This window comes from Myodes glareolus, chromosome 1 (genome assembly GCF_982192425.1).
Source record: "Myodes glareolus chromosome 1, mMyoGla1.1, whole genome shotgun sequence".
Taxonomy (NCBI): domain Eukaryota; kingdom Metazoa; phylum Chordata; class Mammalia; order Rodentia; family Cricetidae; genus Myodes; species Myodes glareolus.
Window position 1 is genome coordinate 71,459,994 of NC_142026.1, and position 19,674 is coordinate 71,479,667.

At 42.1% G+C, this 19,674-nt stretch overlaps 1 protein-coding gene across 4 annotated transcripts in view; it reads left to right on the plus strand.

The window, feature by feature from the left end:
- Positions 1 to 16,287, plus strand: part of Znf583 (zinc finger protein 583) — an 18,855-nt gene extending 2,568 nt beyond the window's left edge. For 2 of the 4 annotated variants that reach the window (XM_048426862.3, XM_048426860.3), the window contains exons 2-5: positions 148 to 223; positions 9,115 to 9,241; positions 10,533 to 10,631; positions 14,258 to 16,287. In XM_048426862.3, the coding sequence (XP_048282819.3) occupies positions 215 to 223; positions 9,115 to 9,241; positions 10,533 to 10,631; positions 14,258 to 15,729 (1,707 nt within the window). In that variant the 5' untranslated portion in view covers positions 148 to 214 and the 3' untranslated portion in view covers positions 15,730 to 16,287. Of the gene's footprint in view, positions 1 to 147; positions 224 to 9,102; positions 9,242 to 10,532; positions 10,632 to 14,257 lie in introns of those variants that run through there. The other 2 variants (XM_085687253.2, XM_048426861.3) reach the window with 2 other exon arrangements.
- The last annotated feature ends 3,387 nt before the right edge of the window (positions 16,288 to 19,674 follow it).

Here is a 19,674-nt window from a genome sequence, read left to right on the forward strand (position 1 = left end):
GGAGAGAAAAAAGCATAAATCTAATGATATCTCAAATGTACATGTGTGATGAGAGAAAGAAAAAGAAAAAGGATGGAAGGCTTCTAGGCTAGTGACGCTGGGGTCACGGGGTGCACCTGGAAATCATGGTTTCTTTTTTCTCTTCAGCTCTGCTTTCTCAGGATATCGCCCCCATCCCAGAAACACAGTCACACATTCTTGAAGTTTTAACGCCATGTCCAAGGTAAGCAGCATTTCTTATTCCCTGAAATGCCACCTTTTCAGCCAAGCAAGAGGCACATTTTGACTTCTGAAATTCAGTAGCCCGACAAAATCTTTTCTATAAAGTGATTGGTCTTGTTCTCCATTGCAACACAGAAGAAAGCCCCCTAATGCCTGAGAGCGTCCCTTATCCCCAGCCACCATTTGCGTCTTTAACCAAGGACTCGTTCCACCTCACCAATGGCTTCAGTGCTCGTAGGAACGCTAAATGAGGCAAAAATATACTCTTGGGTAGAGTCTTAGTCAGAGTTTCTATTGCTGTGAAACTATAACCATGACACTCTTATAAAGGAAAACATTTAATTGGGTGGCTTACAGTTCAGAGGTTCACGCCATTATCATCACAGTGGGACATGGAGGCGTGCAGACAGACATGATGCTGGAGAGGGAGCTGAGAATTCTACATTTTGCATGCAACAGGAAGTGGACTGAATGTTACACTGAGTGAAACTTGAGCAGAAGAAACCTCAAAGCCTGCCCCCACAGTGACACACTTCTTCCAACAAGGCTACACCTACTCCAACAAAGCCATACCTCTAATAGTGCTGCTCCCTTTGGAGGCCATTTTCTTTAAACTACCACAGGTGGGAGCTGAACAGTCTCTTTATGGCTGTTGGAGGTGGAGAGGTGTTCAGCTGTGATTGGCAGCGATGAGCTTTTTTCTACACTCTTGGTTGAGAAAGGAAGTCAGAGGACTTTTGGGTGCTCGGAGTTAGGACATTTGGCAAGAACTCATGTTCAAGATGATTTTGGGTAATCGGATGTATCAAATCTTGATTATTAAAGTGTGGCTCGGCTAAGGTAGGGTGTGTGTGAGTCCTTGTAAGCTCTGACAGGACGATTTTATGAGAATAGTAGAACCTTTAGGGGTGTTCTGATTTGGCAGCAGCCCACAGCTGATACACTAGGTAATCCAGTTCATTAACTAGTGAAGTTACTAAGGAAAATAAATTGAGACAGTGCCTCGGGTAGCCCAAGCTGGCCCTCAGCTCCCTCTGCACCTATGATCTTGAATTCCCAATCCTCCGGCCTCCACTTGTAAAATATACTGAGGTTACAGGCATGTGCCACCACCACAGGCTACAAAGACATTTGTTGGGGGAGGAGATAGAACAGGAAGCAGTTGAGTCTGTATTTTCCTTCCTTTTTGTTTGTTTGTTTGTTTTGTTTTTCGAGACAGGGTTTCTCTGTGTAGCTTTGGAGCCTGTCCTGAAACTCGCTCTGTAGACCAGACTGGCCTCAAACTCACAGAGATTCGCCTGCTTCTGTCTCCTGAGTGCTGGAATTAAAGTCATGCGCCACCACCACCCTGCAAGTCTGTATTGTTAACTATTTATTATTTTTATCTTATGGTCACGGGTGCTTGTTTGCATGTATGTCTATGCAATACATGAATACAGTGCCAGAGAAGGCCAGAAGAAGGCATCGGATCCCCTGGAACTGGAGTTACAGATGGTTGTGAGGGGCCATGTGGGTGCTGGGAGCTGAACCTGTGTCCTTTGCAAGAGCAGGTGGTGCTCTTACCCACTGAGCCATCTCTCCAGTCCATTGCACCTGCATCTTTAAAACATTACAAAAGTATTTTATACAATAACTGAAATAGTAAGTAGTATAAAATAGAGCCAAAGGAAAACACATTTAAAGATGCGTCCATATATAATACCCAGAAACAAGTGCAAATATGCAAACTGTACAAGAATGAAATTTATTCCCCCATTTACTAAACATGTAGTTATTAAGGATTCTTTGAAGTGCTATGATAAATAAAAATAGACATTGTGTTTTCATGGATTTGGTGTCTACTGATTTAATTATATGTTAATATGCTGGGGTATATTACACCTGCAGGATTATTTATTTAGGAAAAGCCTTTCTCCTTACAATTAGGGGTTCTGTAGGTTAAATATGGAAATCATTTTAAACACATTGCTAAATAAAATACAGAGACTAGAAAGGTAAGCCAGACTGAAATTGTCTAAAGCAGAATTTAAATTTTTTCCATCCATGGCCCTCTTTTACCTTAGAAATTTTAAATTAATTTTTTAAAATTTTTGGGTTTTTTTTTCTTTTTTTAGTATGAGTGATCAGTTTGCATGTATGCCTGCAGGCCAGAAGAGGGCATCAGATCCCATTATAGAAGGCTGTGAGCCAAGCCACCATGTGGTTGTTAGGGATTGAATTTAGGATCTCTGGAAGAGTAGCCAGTACTCTTAACTGCTGAGCCACCTCTCCAGCCCCTAAATTAAAATTTTAAAAGTTATAGTTCAGTGGTGACGCATACTTTTAATCCTAACATTTGGGAGGCAGAAATAGGTGAATCTTTTAGTTCGAGGTCAGCCTGGTGTACAGATTGAGTCTCAGGACAGCCAGGGCTACACAGAGAAACCCTGTCTCAGAAAATATTGTATTTCTGTATGCACGCTTGTGCTACTCCGTGGGTGTGGCTAAAGGACAACGTGTGGGAGTCAGTTCTCTCCAACACATAGGTCCTGGGTAACGAACTCAGGTGGTCAGACTTGGCAGCAAATGCCTTTACCACAGTGAATCGGTGACCCCATGCCCAAGAAGCTCTCAAATAACCCTGGCATGTAGGCATATAAAAATAGTCAGACAAATCAAACATTGATTAATAATAAATTATAAAAATTATTTTAGAACTATTGGTATACACGTGATTTTGCCATTTATTGAAGATGAAAGTAAATTTAAATACTAATGAGATTCATGTGCCCGTTTATTTTTACATAAATAACTAAATCTTGACTGAATATTTGATTCTGCTGGACATTAAACAGAGTTATTCAGTTTTTATTTTATAATTGGCAACACTGAGAATGCTGCTCTGTTTAAATATATGGTACAAAATGGCAGAAGTATGTTTAGGGTCTTTTTATAAAATGTTAAAAATTCTGTCCTAATCCCAAGGCAAAATTTATTCAATAATTTAAAAAAATTTATTGTATGTGTATGTGTGTTTTGTCTCTATGTTTTATATGTACCACATGTGTGCCTGGTGCTGGCAGAGGCCAGAAGAGGGCATCCGACCTCCTACAAGTGGAGTTGCAGACAGCTGTGAGCCATCACGTGGGTGCTGGAAACTGAACTGGGAACAGCAAGCACCCTTAACCACTGAACCATCTCCTCAGTTCTGTTTATCAATTTAATGACTGAAACTTAAGTCAGCACCTTAACTGGGGCCTTAGTTTCTTTTCCCATTGCTATGGGAAAATACTTTGACAAATGCAGATTTGAAGGGAGGGTTTATTCTGGTTCATAGTTCATGGTGCATTCCATCATGATGGGGAAGTCAAGGTGTAGGAGTTTGAAGCAATTGATCACACTGCATACACAGTCAGGGGCAGAAAACAATGAGAGCAGTTGGTGATCTCCTTTGCTCAGCTTTCAAAGACTCGAGTGCACTCAGTTTTCTAACCTCAGGTAACACAGTCAAAATAATCTCCCACAGGCATGCCCAGAGTCCATTTCAGTAGCGAGGGTGTCTTAGTTATTGATCTGTTACTGTGATGAGACACACTATGACTTCTTAGTCAGTGTTGTTTTGCTATGAAGAGACATGGTGACTTCTCAGTCAGTGTTCTGTTACTGTAAAGAGACACCGTGACTTCTCAGTCAGTGTTCTATTACTGTGAAGAGACACCATGACTGTCTCAGTCAGTGTTCTGTTACTGTGAAGACACCGTGACTGTCTCAGTCAGTGTTCTGTTACTGTAAAGAGACACCGTGACTTCTCAGTCAGTGTTCTGTTACTGTGAAGAGACACCGTGACTACTCAATCAGTGTTCTGTTGCTGTGAAGAGACACGGTGACTGTTCAGTCAATGTTCTGTTGCTGTGAAGAGACACGGTGACTTCTCAGTCAGTGTTCTGTTGCTGTGAAGAGACACCGTTACTGTCTCTCAGTGTTCTGTTGCTGTGAAGACACCGTGACTGTCTCAGTCAGTGTTCTGTTGCTGTGAAGAGACACAGTGACTGCTCAGTCAGTGTTCTGTTGCTGTAAGGAGACACAATGACTTCTTCGTCAGTGTTCTGTTGCTATGAAAAGGCACCATGACCTATCTCAGTCTTATAAAAGAAAGCATTTACTGGGGCCTTGATTGCAGTTTTAGAGGGGTAGTCCATGATCATCGTGGTGGAAAGCAGACAGGTGTGACACTCGCATAGTAGTTGAGAACTTTACATCCTGACCCACAGGCAACAGAGAGAGAGATTGGGCATGGTGTGTGATGTGGCATGTCCTTCTGTATACATATTGCTTTATTGGTTGATGAATAAAGCTGTTTTGGCTAATATCCTAGGCATATTCCTAGCTAGCTTTTTTTTTTTAAAGATTTATTTATTATGTATACAGTATTCTGCCTGCATGTGTACCTACACCCCAGAAGAGGGCACCAGATCCCATTACAGAGGGCTGTGAGCCACCATGTGGTTTCTAGGAATTGAACTCAGGACCTTTGGAAGAACAATCAGTGTTCTTAACCACTGAGCCATCTTTCCAGCCTCCTAGCTAGCTCTTATATCTTAAATTAACCCATTTCTATTAATCTGTGTATCATCACAAGGCTGTGAATTACCAGAAAGGTTTTGGTAGCTACAGGGCTTCTGTTTGTCTCTGCCTACTCTCTATATCTCTATTCAGATTTCCTGCCGGACTTTATTCTACTAAGTCATTGGCTGAAACAGCTTCTTTATTAACCAATGATAATAAAACATATTCATAGCCCACCCCGAGTGACACACCTCCTCCAACAAGGCCACATCTCCTACTCATTTCTAAGCAGTTCCTGTAACTGGAGACCAAGCATGCAACATATGAGCCTATGGAGGGGAGCGGGAGCATTTTCATTCAGACCACCACAGATGGTTAGTGTTAACTGTCAGAATCATCTGGAAGATGGGCTTATCTTATGTTAACTGATATAGGAAGGCCTGTCCACTACAGGAAGCAGTATTTAGTCCCAGAAGATGATCTGGGATTTTATATGTATAGAGAACAGTCTGAGCATCCTTAAGTGTCTTAAACACTGTTCTATTGCTGTGATGAGACCTCATGGCCATGGCAATTCTTACAAAAGAAAGCATTTAATTGTGGGCTGGCTCACAGTTCAGAGGTTTAGTCCATTATCATCAAGGTCAGGAGCATGGTGGCACACAGACAGACACAGTGCTGGAGACATTGAGAAGGGAGCCACTGGGCCTGGCCTGGCCTTTCGAAAATTCAAAACCCTCCCCCAGTGACATACTCCCTCCGACAAGGCCATATCCTAATCCTTCTCAAGTAGTGCTACTCCCTGATGACTAAGATTCAAATATAAGAACCAATGGGGGGCATTGTTTGTTTGTTTGTCAACAGAGGGTTTCTCGTGTAGCCCTGACTGTCCTGGAACTCGCTTTGTAGACCATGCTGGCCTCAAGCTCAAAGATCTGTTATCACATTTCTTTACTATGGATACAGTGTGAGTATGTGTCTCACGTTCCTGCCACTGTTACTTCCTCTGCAATGGTGGACTGTAATCGTGAACTGTGAGCTGAAATAGATTCTTTTCCCTTAAGTTGTCAGGGCACTTTCTTTTCTTTCTTCCTTTAGATTTATTTATTCCGTGTGTATGATTGTTTTACCTGCGTGTGTGCCTGTGTACCATGTGTACGCCTGGTGGAGGTGGGAGGAGGAGGGGGGAGTCAGAGCCCCTGGAATTGGAGTTCTAGATGTTGTGAGCATCCCATGCTGGGAACTGAACTGAACTGAGCCATCTCTCCAGCCCTTGTCAGGGTATTTTATCACAGCGACAGAAAGGACAGTTAAGATGCCCAGTGAGGTTGGGCAGTGGTGGCGCATGCCTTTAATCCCAGCACTCGGAAGGCAGAGGCAGGAGGAGGAGACACTGATTCTAGTGTAGGGTAAAAAGTCCGAGCTCACTTCTGGGGCTTCACCAGTCCCTGCGCTCTCCCCAAGCTTAGTACTTGAAATCCTACCAATCCCTTCCCTGGAAATTGCTACCCTAGAAAATTCCGCCCCCAAGAAACCCTATATAAGACCTGTCTCTCTCTCAGTTCCCTGCTGCTTCTCATCCAAGCAGAGGCAGCCACCCTCTTGTGTTTTTCCCAATAATTCTCTTGCATGAGGTTTGTAGTGCAGAGTGACTTTGTGGTATCCTTGGCTCCTGATTGCCAGGATATCCTTCCCCTCAGAGCTATAACACTTACATCTAAGAGTCTGTCAAGTAGGCTACACCAACCATCACAAATAGCGGTTTTTAAAAATCAAACATTTCAACAATACAATCAGTAGATGTGCTGATTATATTTACATACTCAGGAATGATGAAAGGAAAATATTGAAAGTATGTTATAGGAGCCTCTGGAAGGAAAGAATTCAGTCAGGAGACACCGCAGTTTAAGTGGAAGTTTATTTAGCAAAGAAGAATTAAATAAGTGATATACATAGAGATTGCTGCTCCCAAAGGCAGTATCAGCACAATGAGTTCTCTGTTTGGATCTAAAAGTAATTTTTATGAGTATTTGTGAGGTAGGTGGCATATTCACAGGGTAAGGTGACCTTTCCCCCTCGCAAGTCATGGTATGCTACATCTCTCTTTTGGAGAATATATCAGTCAGGATTCTTTTTTTTCCTTTTCTTTTCTTTTCTTTTTTTTTTTTTTTTTTTTGGTTTTTTGAGGCAGTGTTTCTCTTTGTAGCCTTGGATGTCCTGGAACTCACTCTGTAGACCAGGCTGGCCTCAAACTCACAGAGATCCACCTGCCTCTGCCTCCAGAGTGCTTGTAGTCAAGGTTCTTTAGAGCAGTCGTTCTCAACTTGTGGGTTGCAACCCCTCTGGCAGTCAAACAACCCTTTTACATGGGTCCCATATCAGATAGCTACATGTTATGATTCATAACAGGAGCAAAATTACAGTTATGAAGTAGCAACAAAAATAATTTATGTTTGGGGATCCCTACAACATGAGGAACTGTCTTAAAGAGTTGCAGCATTAGGAAGGTTGAGATCCACTGGTCTAGAGGAACATAACTCTGTGTGTGTGTGTGTGTGTGTGTGTGTGAGAGAGAGAGAGAGAGAGAGAGAGAGAGAGAGAGAGAGAGAGAGAGAGGGAAGGAGAGGGAGAGAGAGAGAGAGAGAGAGAGGGAAGGAGAGGGGGAGAGAGAGAGAGAGAGGGAAGGAAGGAGAGGGAGAGAGAGAGAGAGATCTGTAATGCCAATCTCAGGGGATCTGATGCCCTTTTCTGGTCTCCATGGGCATCAGGCACACACACAGTAGACAGACATACATGCAGGCAAAACACTCATGCACATATAAATAAAACACATAAATAAGGTCTTAAAAATAATTATTGTCAGCCAGGTGGTGGTGGCACACACCTTTAATCCCGGCACTCGGGATCTCTGTGTGTTCGAGGCCAGCCTGGTCTACAAGAGCTAGTTCCAGGGCAGGCTCCAAAGTGACAGAGCAACCTTGTCTCGAAAAACAAAACAAAATAAAATTATTGTCAATAAAGATTACATTTTAAAGTATTCTTGTTATAAAGAGAATGTGAAAATAAAGCCTGGTAGTCTTTTTATTAGTACATTTTCCTCAGTGTTGTTCATTACAGGCGATTGCTTTAAGTCTAGCATTCTCCTTGTTTTTCTTTTATTTCATCTGCTCTTTGTTCACAACTTTATTTCTTCTTCTGCCTTATTTGGGTGCATCTAATTAATCATACATCATCTTTATAAATTCTTAACTTTTTAAGGTAGTACAAATCCACTACTTTTCACATAACACTCTTTTTTCCTGTCCCGTGTATCCCATTTTCTCCGAATGGAGAAATTCTTTGGCATTTAGTATGAGTCAGCTGCTGCTGTACAGTGTATTGATTTTGGTGTTACTGATCAGTAGATGTATGGTAAGTCTTTTCTCCAACAAGAGTTTCTCAGAAGTTACACACTTCCCATAAGAGAACACCGAAATGGGGGCTCTGCTACGCTCTGAAGGGAAAGGTGCCCAGGCAGTTGGGATCCAAGGAAGACCACAGAGTCACACCACACAACAAACCTCACACAAGAGATCTACTGGGGAAGACAGAGAGGGTGCTGGCCGGGAGAGAAGCAGCAACTGAACAGGAGGCAGGCTTCATGAAGGGTTTCCTAGGGGCAGGGCTTTACAGGGTGGCCTGCGATTGTTGGCATTTTGTGACTTGATCTCGGGGCAAGCTCAGGGATTGATGGGACTATTTAGCCTGATCTTGGACTTTTTTCTGCAGGGCAGTGCTTGGCCACCTGCATCTCCAGGGGCTGGAAACTGAGGTTGTGACACTTAGTCTGGGTGTGGGACCCAGCCACTTGTGCCTGAAGGGTTTACAGTGGCCATACCTGTAGGTCCAGCACTTGGGAGACTAGGGCAAAGGGACCAAAAGTTCAAGGCCAGCTTGTGTTGTGTAGCTATACCGTGTCTATGAGAGAGAGAGAGAGAGAGAGAGAGAGAAGATGATAAAGGTAGACTCAGAATCTTTCAGAATCTTAACACTTGGGGAGCTGAGACAGAGGGTTGTGAATTTGAGACAGCCCTGAGCCACATAAAACCCAAAGTATAGACCGTTTAGCTAGCGCTAACTCATTTCTGTTCTGCTGTGTTGTTTTGATGTTTGTTTGTTTGTTTGAGATGAGGTCTCACAATATAGCTTTGAACTCACTGTGCATCCCAGGCGGCCCTGGAACTCAGAAGGCCCCACATCTGCCTCCTGAATGCTGGGATTGCAGGAATGTGCTGCCATGTCCAGCTTTAACTATCTAACTGGGGCCCACGTAAGGATTTGAACCAGAATATGTTTATGTCATTTCAGGATTTGGTGACGTTTGGAGATGTAACTGTAATTTTCACTCAAGAGGAATGGGAATGGCTGAATGATGCTCAGAGAGACTTGTACAGGAAGGTGATGTTGGAGAACTATAGGAGCCTAGTGTCGCTGGGTAAGGACTTCTCTGGAGAATTCCAACTCTCTCTCTCTCTCTCTCTCTCTCTCTCTCTCTCTCTCTCTCTCTCCCTCTCTCCCCCCACCCCTCTGTGTGTGTGTGTGTGTTCATGCTCCTGCCATGGCACATGTATGGGAATCAGAAGACAGCTTTCAGGAGTTGGTTCTCCCCTTTCATCTTGTGAGTCCTGGGGATAGAACGCAATTCATCAGGAGGCATGGCAGTAAGCACCTTTTTCCAACTGAGCCACCTCACTGGCCCCTTTAATTTCAAATTTTTATTTGTGTGTGTGTGTGTGTGTGTGTGTGTGTGTGTGTGTGTGTGTGTGTGTGTTAGGGAGCTGTGTGCACATGCCACAGTGTGCATGTGGAGGTCAGAGGACAACTCTGTGGCATCAGTTCCCTCCCTCCACCTTTTCAGGGTTCCATGGATGGAACTCAGGATATCAGGCTTACACAGCAAGCGCTTTTCCCACCGAGCCATTTTATTGGCCCAGTTTCTCTTTCTTAAGCCCATGGAGTGGCACATGCCTGTAGTTTCAGTTCCAGATGACTAGTGTATTAGTCAGGGTTCTCTAGAGGAACAGAACTGATAGGATGAATCTATATGCATATGTATGTATGTGTGTGTGTATACACATATAGTATATATACTTATATATACTATATTATTATATATTACATTATATATATGCACACATGTGCACACATACATACATATGTCTTACAAGCTGTGGTACAGCTACTCCAACAATGGCCGTCTACTAACAGAAGGTCCAAAAATCCTGTAGTTGTTCTGTCCACAAGGCTGGATGTACCAGCTGGTCTTCAGTCTACACCAGAATCCCACAGTAGGCTCTAATGTCAATGAAGCAATGGACGTACCAGCGAAATCTAGAACAAGCAAGCAAAGAGAGCAAGTTTCCTTCTTCCACATCCTTATGTAGGCTGTCAGCAGAATGTGTGGCCCAGGTTAAAGGCCACCAGGGTTTTAGGTAATTCCAGATGTCTTCAAGTTGACAACCAAGAAGAGCCACCTGCTGGGGAAAGAGGACTGCCTGGGGAAGCAGCCTGGGCGAGCTAGCAAACCCCACTCCATAAGTTCAAAGAGAATTGTGTTTTATAAGTTACATTTTACAGAATTGGTAGCTTTTTTAGACTGTCCCTTTGTGTCGTTCATTCTAAAGAATATTTCCCATCTCCCTTAGCTCCCACCTGTAACATCTCCCCTTCCTAAGGAGGGGACTTGATCTCCGAGAGTGACTAATTCCTCTTCTGTTTCTTGGAAGCAGGAATTCCTGTTTACAAGCCAGCTGTGATCTCATTACTGGAACAAGGAAAGGACCCCTGCATAGTGCAGAAGGAGGGAGCAAGAGATGCCTGCCCTGGTGAGTGGGGACACGCTAGGGAGGTGGGAGCCCCTTGCTGGACAACCTCAGATGTTGGCGAAGGCCCAGCTCACTGTTGGCGCTTCTGGAGTAGGTTTCGTTAAAGCTTGTGGTCCATGCAGAAGACGGTCTATCATGCCGAGCTGGTTTAGAATGCGTGAGTTTATTAGGTACACAGCCTGCTGCAGTAGAAGAATAAACACCAAGCTGCAGAGAGACGTTAGCGCATCGGGTCAAATGCTCACGCCGATTGGGGAAGCCCAGGAACCAGGAGCTTTTGATGGACTGATGGACACAGGGTCCAGGCAGATGGCCTCTCCGAGTGAGACTTCCTGTTAGCCATTCCCACCACAGGCGATGTTGTATCATAGGGAGGACAGTAGCTGCTTTGGAAAGGTACCTGAGAATGTTTACCTCCTAGCTGTGGTCAAGGACACAGTGGGGTTTTATTTTGTTTGTTTTAATCTAACACAGTGTTTCTCAACCTATGGGTCATAACCCATTTGGGGGAGCTGAACAACCCTTTCACCGGGGTTGCCTGAAACCATCAGAAAACACAGATGTTTACATTATGATTCATAACTGTAGCAAAATTACAGTTATGAAGTAGCCACAAAAATAGCGTTATGATTGTGATTCACCACATGAGGAACTGTATTAAAGGGCTACAGTACTGACAGTTTTCTTGGCATCCTCTGTAGCTCATTCCGTGTTGTGTATTTCCCTAGTAGGTCTCCTTCTCATTTACATTATCAGTTGTGTTTCCCTGAACCTGAGCAAAGCAATCTCATAACACATTCTTTTATAGCTGTAATAGTTTGTTATTTTAAGTAATGCATTAGGTTGCTATTCATAAATCAGTTGTATTTTTCAAGATCCGGCGTGTACATTTATTTTGTATTACTATTCTCTTTGTCTTCCTTTTTTTTAATATTTATTTTATTTTAAGTATATTGGCATCACAGGCCCTGGAACTGGAGTTCCAGACAGTTGTGAGCTGCCATGTGGATGCTGGGAATTGAACCTGGGTCCTCTGGAAGAGCAGCCAGTGTTCTTAACTGCTGAGCCAGCTCTCCAGCCCCCTACTATTCTTTTTCAATTCTTGGTTTTGGCTTTTTCTTTCCTGCTGATTTTCCCATTTATTGTATTTTCCATAATGCTGCTTGGGTTGCTTAGCCTGCCGATCTCATTCTCTATTATCTGGTGCTAAACTGTCAAGGGCTCTGAGATTTCCTCTGGGTATCTTCAGCTGTCTCCTGTAGATTCTGATAGTTCATGCTTTTTGTTACTATTCTCTCCTATAGTTTTAAACTTCCCTTTCATTTGAGTTGTTTGAAGGATAATTTTCTTACTGTTGAGGGAAGGCCGCTTGTTCGTCCCAGCTGCCCAGAACCAAAATAATCACATGGAAACTGTATTAATTAAATCACTGCTTGGCCCATTAGCTCTATCTTCTTATTGGCTCTTATATCTTAATTTAACCTATCTCCATTAATCTGTGTATCACCACAAGGTCATGGCCTACCAGCAAACTTTCAGCGTGTCTGTCTCCGGGAGCAGCTCCATGGCTTCTCTCTGACTACTCCTCCTTTTTCCCAGGGTTCAGTTTAGTTTTCCCCGCCTAGCTCTGTTCCCCTATAGCTTGCTATAGGCCCAAAGCAGTTCCTTTATTAACCAATGATATTCACAACATACAGAGGGGAAATCCCACATCACGTTACATTTTGTTCAGATTGTTTTATTGTATTTGATCATACAGTGGTTATATTATATTTTTTGAAGTGGGGGTATTTTGAGACAGGATTTCTCTTTATAGACAAAGCTGGACTTGAACTCACAGAGATCCACCTGCCTCTGCCTCCTGAATTAAAGGCTTTTGCTGCCACTGCCCAGCTCATGTAGTGTTAATCTTAGGATATATTTATAGATGGTAAACTGCATCCATATAAATCAAACAATTTGAGTTTTTACACAGATTCCTTTACACTAAGCTTTGACACCATGTAGTACCTTTTACAAAATTGACTTTTACTATTTCAGAACCTTTACAGTTCATTTCAATTTTAGAATGAAATTGAGAATTTCTACTCAAGGAGCTTTGTTTGGGATTATGTTTACATATCAATTGAGAGAGATCAGATAGATCCCTTTCTAATTTATAATTATAATTAAAAAATACTCATTCTACAACTGTTGAGATAATATATTACCATTAACATAGTGAACAGCACTGATGATATTTCAATATTCATTCCTTGGATTTATTTTTGGTCAGAATTATGCTTCCCATATTTTATTAGTTTGATTTGCTAATGGTTTTGGTCAGCATTTGCATTTGTGTTGAGACACTCCATTGGCCTGCGGGATTGCCTGTAATTTTTTTATGTGGCTTCATTATCAAGATAATAATGGACTTGTGAAAACAGGAGTCTTTTGTCAACTTCTGCTTTCCGGAAAGGTTTCCCAGAATGGTATTCTTTTCCCCTTAAATCTTTGGTGGGATTCACTAGAAAAGACATGTGTAGGGAACAGAGGTAATGAATATAGGAGGATTTGGGTGATTTAATTCTTCTTGCTTCATCTTTGGTAAGGCATTATCTTTCAAGTGATCATGTATTTCAAATGAGCTGTCCAGTTGATTACATAATTTACTTTATAAAAGTATCTTTTTAATTCTGTAGAACATGATGATTAACTCCTTTCAGATCTGATGCTGACAATTTTTTTCTTAATTTTTCTAAATTTTTAAAAATATTTTATTTATTTACTTTGTGTGTATACATGTGTGCATATGTAGGGAGGCCAAAGAACCATGTTGAGGAGTCGGTTCTTTCCTCCTTCAGTGTGGGTTCTAGACATCAGCCTTAGGTCAGCGGGTGGAACGGCCGATGTCTTTATGCCCTGAGCCATCTTTTTTGGTTTTTCCAGACAGGGTTTCTTTTTCTTTTCCCTTTTTTTTTCTTTTTTCTTTTCTTTCTTTCTTTCTTTCTTTCTTTTTTTTTTTTTTGAGACAGTGCTTCTCTGTATAATAACCTTGGCTGTCTTGGAACTCTCTCTGTAGACCAAGCTGGCCTTGAACTCACAGAGATCCACCAGTGCTGGGATTTAAGGCATGTGCTACCACCATGTGACTAAATGTAGTTTTTTTAAAGAGGTAATCTTATCTGGGACTAATAAGGAGAAGCCAGATTAAAGCCTTACTAAGTTAATAAAAGCAAGCAGTTTGATAAGAAATTATGTTTTCATGAAGACATTGTGGCTTGAGCAATCAACTGAAAATTTATATTTGATTAGGACTTGTTACAAAGAAAATTGTTTTCAGAAGCACCTTTCCTAGAAGGTAAAATTAACCATAGACTAGCTCTAGCTGTCCTGAAACTCACTATGTAGACCAGACTGGCCTCGAACTCACAGAGAACCAACTTCCTACCTCATTCTCCCAAGTACTGAAATTAATGGTGTGTTCCACTATACCCAGCTTAATCACCTTTCTTAATTTAGTTTTTCAGACGCATTAAGAGATGTTAAATCCTTTCATTTCTTTTGTATTTTACTTTCTTTGTTTGAGCACTTTCTTTTCTTATAATGAATGGATTTTAAAACATCTATTTCTTGGTTTCCTTTAGATTGGGATTATATATTCAAAGGCATTGAATTTTCATCAAAGCAAGATATTTATGAAGAATCAGCCAAAGTCCTACCAATAGAAAGAAGCCATCTTAGATATAGCCTTGACTCTCCCAATTTGAAAGACCATGGAAGTGTACACTGGTTTAAGAACGGGTTGGGAGATCAGGAGGTACATTCTGATCAATTGCTCATCATTCATAAAGAAGTCCCTGAAGGTCACAGTAATGGGTGTAATCCATCTTGGCAAATATTCCACCAAGATGCAATACTAGATATACCACAAAGTTTTTCTACCAAAGAAAAAACACATCAGTGTGAGCCACAAAAGAGAAGCTACCGAAAAAAGTCTGTTGAGATGAAACATAAGAAGGCGCATGTAGAAAGAAAAGTTCTGAAGTGTAACGAATGTGAGAAAGTCTTTCACCAGAGCTCATCCCTTACTCTCCACCAGAGGATTCATACTGGAGAGAAGCCCTACGCATGCGTTGAGTGTGGGAAGGCCTTCAGCCAGAGCGCAAACCTAGCTCAGCATAAGAGAATCCATACTGGAGAGAAGCCTTTTGAGTGTAAAGAATGTAGGAAGGCCTTCAGCCAGAATGCACATCTTGCTCAGCATCAAAGAGTTCATACAGGAGAGAAACCTTACCAGTGTAAAGAATGTAAAAAAGCCTTCAGCCAGATTGCACACTTGACTCAGCATCAAAGAATTCATACTGGAGAGAGACCTTTTGAATGTATTGAATGTGGGAAAGCCTTTAGTAATGGTTCGTTTCTTGCTCAGCATCAGCGAATCCATACAGGAGAGAAACCGTATGCATGTAATGTGTGTGGGAAAGCTTTTAGTCACCGTGGATACCTAATTGTCCATCAAAGAATTCATACTGGAGAGAGACCCTATGAATGTAAAGAATGCAGGAAATCTTTCAGCCAGTATGCACACCTTTCTCAACATCAGAGAGTCCATACTGGAGAAAAACCTTATGAATGTAAAGTCTGTAGGAAAGCCTTTAGCCAGATTGCTTACCTTGATCAACATCAGAGGGTTCACACTGGAGAGAAACCCTATGAGTGTCCCGAATGTAGAAAGGCCTTCAGCAACAGTTCATCACTCACTCAGCACCAGAGAAGTCACACTGGAGAGAAACCCTATACGTGTAAGGAATGTCGGAAAACGTTTAGCCAAAATGCCGGCCTTGCTCAGCATCAGAGAATCCATACTGGAGAGAAACCTTATGAATGTAATATTTGTGGGAAAGCCTTCAGTTATAGTGGATCTCTTACTCTCCATCAGAGAATTCATACCGGAGAGAAACCGTACGAATGTAAAGATTGCAGGAAATCCTTCAGGCAACGTGCACACCTTGCTCATCATGAGAAGGTCCATATTATGGAGTCATTCCTGTCCCTTTCCTCTCCATCACCCTCTACATCCAATCAGTTGCCAATAGCTATAGATTTGATCTCATAATATGATCCAAATCTGACCCATTAGAACCCTTGATATTTCATCCTCCTTGTCTTCTACATGTTAATCTGATTTATGTGGGAGTACTAAAACAGCCTTCCAGTGTACTCACCCATGCCTCTGTCAGTCTTCACACTTCATCCAAACTTTAGAAGAACACATTTTGGTCTTATTATTTATCTTTCATTAGTTAAGATTACTTACCGACATCTAAAAGTTCATAGGGGAAAAGCACACAATCCTTAAAGTAACCTAACCGGCCACCTTGTCCCCAGCACCTTGTTTCAAACTACCTTCTAAACCCTTCATGCCAATGTTCCCCCCTCCCTTGGAACATCCAGAATTAAAATAGATCTAGGCTCTAATCCTTGCCCTTCCATTTTCCATCCCTAATTTTAGAGCATTTGGTCTTTTGTACCCTTCAGTCTTATTTCTATATGGGACTAATAATGGTTCTACCTCAAAAGTTATTGGGAAAAGTAAATAATGCATGTATATTTCTTAGCAGAGTGCCTAGCATAAAATAATACTAATCTAAAATAAAAATATGATGATTCACAATGAAGAGTTGATCATTTTAATTATGAAGAAGCAAGAACACAGACCTGCATGTTATAACGTTGGTTTTATTAGAAATACTGAAGTTGGAGACTGAGGTTGCAGCTCAGTTTGTAAAGTGCTTTCTTAGCAGGCACAGGCCTGGTCCACTCCCAGTGACTTGTAAGACGGGGCATAAAAGTTCAAGCTCATTCTGAGCTACATAGCAAGTTCAAGTCCAGCCTGATGAGACCCTATCTTTCATTATTCATGTTCTATGAAGCCACACTTGTACTTCTCTAGAAAAAAGAAAAAAACTTACTCCAAGGTAGAATTTACTGAGATATATCCATTATATATATGTAAACAAAGGAAAATGGATATTTTAAAACAGTGCAGATAGTTTGGTGATATGCAGTGAACTAGAGCACTTACCAAGATACACCACAGCTAAGGCCTTAAACACATCTTCTGCTGGCAGTGGTGGTGCACGCCTTTAATCCCAGCACTCGGGAGACAGAGACAGGTGGATTTGTGTGCATTCAAGGTTAGCCTGGTCTACTAAACGAGTTTCAGGACAGCTTGTTAGACAGAGAAACACTGTCTCAAAAAATTCTCCAGTTTTTTTTTTAAAGAAATTGAGTGTGCGTGTGCGTGTGCGTGTGTGTGTGTGTGTGTGTGTGTGTGTGTGTACGTGTGTGTACATGCAAGTGCCTGAGGAAGCCAGAAGGCAGCCACTGGAGTCCCTGGCGTTGGAGTTACACCTGTTGATGACCCATCCGGTGTGGATGCTGTGCGCATAATCACTGAGTTATCTCTACAGCACTACATCTCAGTTAACTCAGAAGAATTCAAGTCTTGTGAAATGCTTTCTGGCAAGAATGGAATGACCTTAGAAACAGCAGAAAGATAACCCAAATGTGCCCCAAACTTGAACCAAACTAGCACCCTTTTAAAGAACTTAGTTCAAAGACAACATCCTAAGAACAGACACTAGGGGTTTGCAGAGATGGTGCAGCGGTTAAAAGCACTTGTTGCTCTTGCAGAGGACCTGGGCTCAGTTCCCAGCACCCACATGGTGGCTCACAACCACCTGTAACTCCAGTTCAGGGCTTCTGATGTCTTCTTATGTCCCCCATGGGACCCCACTACAGACCAAAATAGTGATTGCATCTAAGTCCAATTTGGTAAACCAATGAGGTTTTCTTGGGGTGGTTTTTTGTTTTTTTAATCTGCATTTTATGTATTTTATCTTCATGTATGTCTAGTGCCTAAAAAAGCCAGAAGAAGGTGTCAGATCCCCTGGAACTTGAGTTGCAGCTCTGAGCCACTGTATGGGTTCTAAGAACTGACACTGGGCTTTCTGGAAGAGCACCAAGTGCTCTTCATCACCGAGTCACCTTTCCAGGCCCCTACTATTTTGTTTTTTGTTTTGTTTTGTTAACTACGAACTATCTTCTTAGTAGTCCAGGCTAGTTTTGAACTCACAAGTATCTCCCCACTTCTGCCTCCTGAGTTCTGTATTAAAGGCATATACCATGCCTGGCCCTACTTTATTTTTTCAGAGTGTCTCTCAGTGAACCTGGAGTTCACCTTTTCAACTATTCTGTCTGATCAGCAAGCCCACCCCCCCCAGATCTACCTGTTTCCACCTCCCACAACTAGGGTTACAGGCTGTAAAGCCTGATTTACATGCATGCTGGAGATCTGAATGTAGGGCCTCATGCTTGTGTTTTGCATGTGTAACATGCATGTAGTGAAGGTGAGGTTGCTAAACACTTTTTTTTTTTTTTTTGAAAAGGTATGTGGATAGCTCAAGCCAAGCAGGGATCCTGGTTGCTAAGCCATCCCAAATGCTTACCTGCTCCAGATCTATCTCTTCTTTTGCTTCTATTGGCTCCTTAACGTCATTTAATATGTACCTCTGTAAGTGAATTTATGTCCATTTAAGAGTATGTATTCTGGAAATTGACCCCTTTATTATAACTTTTCTATGCTAAGAATTGAATCCATGGCCTTAACACAAACTAGGAATTACTCTATAACTTTTATCATTCATTCCTTGTTTTGTTTCAGCTTTTCAAGTGCTTATACCACCTATTACCCTGCTACCCTCACCCTCTCACCACACATACACTCCCACTGTTAGGGGTTGCACAAAACCCCCAAGCTAAACGACCATAACATACGTAGAGGACTGAACACAGACTCATGCAGGTTCCATGATTGCTGCGTCAGTCTCTGAGCCCCTGTGTGTCCTACTCAGTTGATTCTGTGACTTCAACCCCTATGACTCCTGAGAGGGCTTGGGTGGGGGCAGCAGACCAGAGCCAAGACAGGGTCTCCTCATAGCCCTAATAGAGACTAGGATTTAGATTCAGTTCCCCAAAATGAACAAAGCTAAACAGACAGTGCTTAGTAAAACCACAGCTTAGGAGCAATCGATCAGCAGGAGCCCCACAGCCTTCTGCTGGCTCAGCAGGCCCCCAAAGCTCCTTTGCTAGCTCAGCAGGCGCCCCCCCAGTCTCCTGATAACTCAAGATAGCGTTCTCTACTCTGCTGCTTGAAGGTCCCTAACCACTAGGACCTCCCACCAGTCAGCCCCATGCTAATTTTTCCTCCACCAATCAGCCCCAGATTATCCTTCCTCCCAGGAATTCCTCTAACTGCTAAAAAGAAGCTCATGATCTGCTTTGAGGGTCACCAGGTGATCTCAACATTGAAATTAATAAAGCGCTCTTGTTACTGCATATGTGGCTGTTGGTCTTTACTTAGGGGCTTCTCTCAGACCCTAACAGCTCCTACAAGCCTTTCTCCCCTTCTTCTGCAGGGTTCCCTAAGCTCGGTCTAATATTTGGCTGTGGGTCCGCTTCTGCTACCATAAATGTATACGTATAAATAAAATTTTAATTTTAAATTCTTTTTTAAAGATTTATTTATTTATTGTGTATACAACATTCTGCCTCCATGTATGCCTACATGACAGAAGAGGGCACCAGATCTTATTACAGATGGTTGTGAGCCAACACGTGGTTGCTGGGAATTGAACTCACAGCCTCTGGAATAGCAGCCAGTGCTCTTAACCACTGGGCCATCTCTCCAGCCCCAATTTTAAATTCTTAAAAAAAATTGTTTTAAAAGACAGGGTGGGACATGATTCAACCCTCCAAAGACACAGCCACATCCCCATAATCTAGTTCTTCCAATAACACCTCACCAAAACTTCCCAGAGTCACCTACCAGCTACCACCTATGGTGGACAATTCGTATTTAAATCCCAACACTTGTGGTCAAAATTAGACCCTCTTGGCCAAACAGTATAAACTTTTCTTAACAAGAAACAGGTGTTCTCCTAAATAGCTTTTGCACAAGGAAAACTCATACAAAAGAGCCTGATTGTATACAATTGAA